At 42.2% G+C, this 6723-nt stretch overlaps 2 protein-coding genes and 1 pseudogene across 2 annotated transcripts; all 3 read right to left on the bottom strand.

Moving 5' to 3' along the window:
- Positions 1–723: 723 nt before the first annotated feature.
- On the bottom strand, positions 724–2204 carry LOC111829571. Its single transcript, XM_023778944.1, has 2 exons — positions 1811–2204; positions 724–1691 (listed from the first exon to the last, which is right to left on the bottom strand). The coding sequence occupies exons 1-2, from the start codon at positions 2184–2186 to the stop codon at positions 1357–1359; spliced, it is 711 nt and encodes a 236-aa protein (XP_023634712.1). The 5' UTR covers positions 2187–2204; the 3' UTR covers positions 724–1356.
- Positions 724–6723, bottom strand: part of LOC111829566 — an 8449-nt pseudogene continuing 2449 nt past the window's right edge.
- LOC111829567 lies at positions 2256–2567 on the bottom strand. The gene has a single exon (XM_023778927.1). The coding sequence runs from the start codon at positions 2565–2567 to the stop codon at positions 2256–2258; it is 312 nt and encodes a 103-aa protein (XP_023634695.1).

Genomic DNA, 6723 nt, shown 5'->3' with positions numbered 1-6723 from the left:
ACAGTGAGACACAGACCAATTGGGAGGTACATAACTTCCCTCTAACTCGGATCACCTTAACCAAATCAAACCCCAAACAAATCATAAGTATTATAGACGCTTTTCAAATACAACAAAAGATTTATCGACTTTTCTGGTTCCATTCTTTCTCCTTTCCCGTTCTTTTTTTTTTTTTTTTTTTCTTTTTTTTTTTTCTTTTTTTTAAAGGGGGAGTGGAACCGTTTCTCGTCTCACAAACTGCATCAACAAAACTCAATCATGATCGCTCACAGCACATGCTCATAAATATGACAATATAACCACAAGAACTCAATGTCAATAATCCCAAACAACTACAATTACAATCCTAACTAAAGGAAAGCTATGTCGGTCTGTATACTCCGTAGTTTTTGCACATGAATGCACATGATGACAATTACACAAGAATGCATGTAGTATGAAGCATGGATAGGGATAAAGGTGTGGTACTAGACTAAAGATGAGTCTAGCCATTCAGAGTTTACAAAGAGTGGTAAAACAACGCGGATTAAACTCTGAATATATTATCCATTACATGATTACCAACCCCCTAAGTGAGATATAACAAGTCAAGATTAAGTTCAAATAAGCAAGGTTAAGATCAAATCATCCAAATTTCGAAGTGAGGGATTATACGAGTGATATAGTCATGAATTTTCCTGAAGTTCCAAGTTATCCTTAAACAATGCTAAATGGTCCCAAGGCAATGAAATCAAGCAAGGTGCAATTCCCTAAGAAAAGCTCATAGTTCTCATACAGCATTTTGACTCAATAGAACAGACACGATTTGACTCGATAAAACAAACTGACAGACTCAAGAAAACATCAAAATGAAACATAAGAAAAGTAAACTACATCAGTAGACTAATGACACCTCCTCCAGACTTATTTCACACCGTCTCGGTGTGAGAATAAATCCAAAAGAAGCGTCGGACTGACTCAAAGAGAAGCAAAATAAAGAAAAGAAAAATGGTATATAACAAGGAAAATAGAGAGTGTTACACTGCTCAGTGCTGACGTGGTGGACTCTCACTAGAGCTGTGAGCCTGGCCTGGCTCCCTCCTGCTTCTCCTGAGACGTGGAGCTGTACCACTCGGGCCAGTAGTATCCTGACTGTGCTTGCGGCGGTTCTCCTGTCCAATGGCTAGCCCAGGTGTGGTCTGAGCCTCTGTGGCTCCTTCTTCTGTGTCTGCTGAGCTCTGATCTTCTGAAGCCTCAGAACCGTCATCCTCTGAATCCTCTCCCTGTGTACGTGAACCAGAAGCACAAGAACAGGGTCGAATCTTCATCATCGCTCTCCACATTCGGCGCATCATAGAGTTGTTAGTCTTCTGAGACTCAACAACCCACTACAACTGTGCAGACATATCTCCAGGTGGAGGTGTAGGCTGTAGCCGGTATCGTCCAGGACTGTGAGGGAGGAGCCTGTGAGGGGTCCTCCTCGTCGATCTCATCATCACTAGCCACTGCTGCCTGTGCAGGCTGGGAAACTCGTGTAGATACTCTGCGTCGAGTAGGTACGCGAGCAGCTGTCTTAGCAGGGTTGGGAATCAAATGTTCAGAACTAGGGAGAAACGCCAAGTTCTCCCGAGAGAGAAGCACTGTGATTGCTGGACTGGGAGGTAACAGTACAATGGTAGTCCTTGAAGATCCCAAAACTTGTAGACGTATCTCTGTACCAGAATATGACAATGCATCAAGTAATCGATGTCCACTCGAACTATGTTCTCATTCACTTTTGCGGTAGACAAATCAATACCACAATGAATGAACAAAGGGGTGAGAAAGGTACCCATGAACAGCTGCTTAGGAGGGTTGAGCTTCACTTTCACAAACGTCTCGCACAGAATGGCTGCATAATTCGCTGTAAGCTCAATGGGGACGTTGTATTCTGCCAACAGATGTCTAACTCCAAAAAATAGCATCCACAGCTCATCATCACGAACTGAGCCAGACTCAGCCTTGAAGAAAAAGGCGTTGCTGATGATCTTGACACAAATGCGGAGAACCGGATTGCGGATGGCAGTAATCTTTGCACCCCTGGACGTGTACTGTCCCTGACCAATCAAACCCCAGAAATCACTTGAGTCTTGTCGAGGAAAGCGTGTGAAACGATAAGCATCAACCTTGGGAAAGTCATAGACCTCACAAAACTCAAAGAGTGACATAGAAAAGTGCTTCTTGTTTACGAAGAATGTGAGCGTTCCTTCACTCGCCACTGGGTCTTGAAGATCACTTTAACGAAGACGACACGTGGCTAAGAACTCCTTAACTAACTTGGGATAAGTGAAGTGTTCCAGGCACCAAGCTTTCCCAAGGCCTATGGTCTGAAATAATGTCTCTGCATCTTCAAGCAGTCCAAGGGAGCTCAGAGCGTCTCGACAACCACTTCTAGTGGGATGAACTTCAACCGAGCTCAGAGCGGCTAAACACTTAGTGTCAATGGAATCCCATCGCTTCGTTATAGGCCGAGTATTCGGGTTTACACTCGTGGACCTAGTGGAACTTTGTCCTCGGCTTGATCCAGCAGCTTCCCTTGTTCGCCCCATCACCTACAAAACAAGAGAGTTGGCATCATGAAACAGTTTCTAACATGCAATCAACAATTAAGCACAATTAAGCTCAAAATCCCAATTATTTCAACAATTAAGCTTAAAAACTCAACTAATCCAACAATTAAACACAATTGGGAGTATGATAATGCAAGAGTGAGCTAGTGTTACTTAGTTATAAGCATAGCACAAGAATTCAGCAACAAATCCATGAAAATCGAATTCTCTATCAAATTTTAAGTTCATTCCCAATTTTACTCAAAAGTCAAAAAATCAAACTTCCAAATTTCCAATAATTTAGCAATTAAACACCATAAACAAGCTTCCCAACCTAGTATAGACTAGAATCCAACAGAATTTCACCATTCAACCCAATGAAACTAGAAATTTGGAGTTTTAGAGACAAACCATGCAAATTCGGACTGTAAATAGGGAATTTCGAACTCATACCTTTGTAGATCGATCAAACCACCACCACCAACAGAAAGAGTGCAAAAAATCGAGTTGTTTAGAGCCAAAAATCGTCCAAATCCGTTAACAATCGAGAGAGTTATGAAGATTTCAATTTTGGGTACAAAGTGTTCTTCAATAGAAAGAAGAAGACCAAAATCGAGTTTTATTGTGAAATAACTCTTGAATTCTCGATTTTTAAGGGTTTTAACCGGTTTAGTTTGGTTTAGTTTTAAAAAAAAATTGGTTCAATTTCGATTTGCACAAGGTTCGGTTTGAAAACTAACCTGGGACCGATCGGTCCGACGAAACGACCGATCGGTCGGTTGCTGCCGGGTCTGGAACGATGATAGCGATCGATCGATCGGAAGAAACGATTGATCGGTCGGCTGCTGCCGGTTCTGGCTCGATGCAAACGACCGATCGATCCGACTCTACGGATCTTGAAGCGATTAACGACCGATCGATCGGAAGAAACGACCGATCGGTCGGCTGCTGCCGGGTCTTTCAGAACCCAATGGATCGATCGATTCTTGTAAGGACCGATCGGTCCTTCTTTCCTGCACATAGAAAACTAAAAAGCAGCATGAAACAGCATGGTTTGATCGGTTTAGAGTTGGACCGTCCGTCACTCCCAGCAGAGTGGAATCGAAGCAAAAAGATGAAAAAAAAAATAAGTTTGAAAGCAATAAAACCAGAATATATATACAAGATACCTAGTGGGTTGCCTCCCACGAAGCGCTTGTTTAAGTTCTTTAGCTTGAGCGTAATGAGCTCTTAAGCTTGATCGGGATCTGTAAGAGGAACCGTAGTGACCTCTTCAGAATTGGACTACGCGAGATACGGTTTCAATCTCTATCCATTCGCAGCGAATGGTTCACCCTCGTTACTCAAAAGCACCACAGAACCATTAGACCTCACTTCCTTAACGACGAAAGGACCAGACCATCTTGAACGAAGTTTTCCGGGGAATAGCTTAAGCCTAGAGTTGAATAGGAGCACCTGATCACCTTCAGTGAACTTCTTCAAGATTATCTTCTTGTCATGAAGAGCTTTTGTTCGTTCTTTGTAGATGCGAGAGCTCTCATAAGCATTCAAACGAATCTCATCTAACTCATTAAGCTGAACCAAACGTCGCTCTGCTGCAGGCTTAATGTCGAAGTTCATCAGTTTTGTTGCCCACAAAGCTTTGTACTCCAACTCTACTGGCAAATGACATGACTTCCCATAGATGAGGTTGAACGGTGTAGTTCCAATGGGAGTTTTGAAGGCGGTTCTATATGACCAAAGAGCATCATCGAGCTTTGCAGCCCAGTCTTTTCTAGATTTACCCACAGTCTACTCCAGAATCCCTTTAATCTCCCGGTTGGAAAGTTCCACTTGGCCACATGTTTGAGGATGATAAGGCGTGGCAACTTTGTGCTTAACACCATGCTTCACCAACAAGTTTGCAAAAACTTTATTGATGAAATGTTTTCCTCCATCACTAATCACCACTCTTGGAACCCCGAATCGTGGAAAGATGATCTTCTTAAACATTTTAAGCACCACTGTAGCATCATTCTTTGGACTGGCTATGGCTTCAATCCATTTAGAAACATAATCTACAGCAATCAAGATATACTCGTTCCCATAAGATGATGGAAAAGGACCCATGAAGTCAATTCCCCACACGTCAAACACCTCCACTTCGAGAATGAAATTCTGAGGCATTTCATTTCTCTTGCTGATATTACCCTTGCGCTGGCAAGCATCACACCTTGCAACAAACCCATGAGCGTCTCTGAACAAAGTAGGCCACCAAAAACCAGCTTGGAGAACCTTAGTGGCAGTCTTGAAGGAAGCGAAGTGACCCGCATAATTTGAGGCGTGACAATGTTGAAGGATGCCATCAACTTCACTCTCTGGAATACATCTTCTAAAAAGGTTGTCGGCACACTTCTTGTAGAGATAAGGCTCGTCCCAGTAGTAATGTCTAACATCTCTCAAAAACTTTTTCTTTTTATAACCGGTGAATTCCGGAGGTGGAACATCACAAGACAAGTAATTAGCAAAATCAGCATACCATGGCAAATTACTCTCTCCAGTGTGTAGTGTCATGAGCTCAAAAACGTTTGTGTGTGCTCTCTCTACTTCAGCGATGTAACAGTTTTCAATTGATGCTAGCTCTTCTCCTGGAAGGGTGTCCCTCATTGGGATGTCGTCCTCAACTCTTAGTCTTGACAAGTTATCAGCTACCCCATTCTCAATCCCTTTCTTGTCTTTAATCTCCAAGTCAAACTCCTGCAGCAAGAGTATCCATCTCAATAATCTCGGCTTGGCATCTTTTTTAGACAATAAGTATCTCAAAGCAGCATGATCTGTGTGAACAATGAGTTTAGACCCAACCAGGTATGATCTAAACTTCTCAAAAGCAAACACAATTGCAAGCAGCTCCTTCTCTGTGGTGGCATAATTTACTTGAGCGCCATCAAGAGTGCGACTGGCATAGTAAATAGCATGTAGCTTCTTATCTTTTCGCTGTCCCAAAACAGCACCCACAGCATAGTCACTTGCATCACACATCACCTCAAAAGTCAGCTCCCAATATGGTGGTTGCACAATGGGGGCACTCACCAAAGACTTCTTAATCGTTTTGAATGCCTGCAGACAGCTCTCATTGAACTCAAACTTCTGTTTCTTGCACAACAACTGCGTGAGAGGTCTAGCAATCTTGGAAAAATCTTTGATGAACCTTCTGTAGAACCCAGCATGACCCAGAAAGCTCCTGACTCCTTTCACAGAATTTGGTGGCTGCATACTCATCATGACTTCAATCTTGGCTCTGTCAACCTCAATACCCTTTTCTGAAATTCTGTGCCCAAGTACAATACCATCCCGCACCATGAAATGACACTTCTCCTAGTTTAAGACCAAGTGTTTGTCCTCGCAACGCTGAAGTACCCTTCATAGATTAGACAAACAAGCAGCAAAAGAAATACCATGCACAGAAAAATCATCCATAAAAACCTCCATAAAGTCCTCAATTATATCACTAAAGATAGACATCATGCAACGCTGGAAAGTAGCAGGGGCATTACATAATTCAAAAGGCATTCTACGATAAGCAAAAGTACCATAAGGACAAGTAAATGTGGTTTTCTCTTGATCATCGGGATGGATCGAGATTTGAAAGAATCCCGAATACCCGTCAAGAAAGCAGTAATATGGATGGTTTGACAGTCTTTCAAGCATTTGATCAATAAAGGGTAGTGGAAAATGATCTTTACGGGTTGTAGAGTTAAGTTTTCGATAATCAATGCACATACGGTGTCCTGTGACAGTTCTTGTTGGTATTAGTTCATTCTTTTCATTTTTAATCACAGTGACACCGCCTTTCTTAGGCACAACATGGACCGGGCTCACCCAAGTACTATCAGAGATAGGATAGATGACACCCGCATCTAGAAGTTTCATTATCTCTTTCTTTACAACATCTCTGAGATTAGGGTTTAACCGTCTCTGATGTTCTACAGAAGTCATTGATTCATCTTCTAGATATATCCTGTGCATACATAGAGTGGGAGAGATGCCTGTGATATCATCAAGAGAATAGCCCAAGGCTTTTCTATATTTTCTCAATTCACACAACAGCAAGGCACTCTCCACATTGTTCAACTCAGCATTAATTATCACAGGGTAAGAAGAATTAGGACCAAAAAAC

This window comes from Capsella rubella, unplaced genomic scaffold (genome assembly GCF_000375325.1).
Source record: "Capsella rubella cultivar Monte Gargano unplaced genomic scaffold, Caprub1_0 scaffold_9, whole genome shotgun sequence".
NCBI lineage: Eukaryota > Viridiplantae > Streptophyta > Magnoliopsida > Brassicales > Brassicaceae > Capsella > Capsella rubella.
Note: the sequence above shows the minus strand (reverse complement) of the source record. Positions and strands in the feature narration are given on the sequence as shown.

What these genes read in the sequence shown, in the direction of transcription:
- LOC111829571 (XM_023778944.1), bottom strand. Translation starts at nt 2,186, where the DNA reads ATGTCACTCTTTGAGTTTTGTGAGGTCTATGACTTTCCCAAGGTTGAT. An exon ending in TCCTAAGCAGCTGTTCATGG is followed by an intron (nt 1,692 to 1,810) that starts GTACCTTTCTCA and finishes ATTCTGGTACAG; the next exon opens with AGATACGTCTACAAGTTTTG.
- LOC111829567 (XM_023778927.1), bottom strand. Translation starts at nt 2,567, where the DNA reads ATGGGGCGAACAAGGGAAGCTGCTGGATCAAGCCGAGGACAAAGTTCC.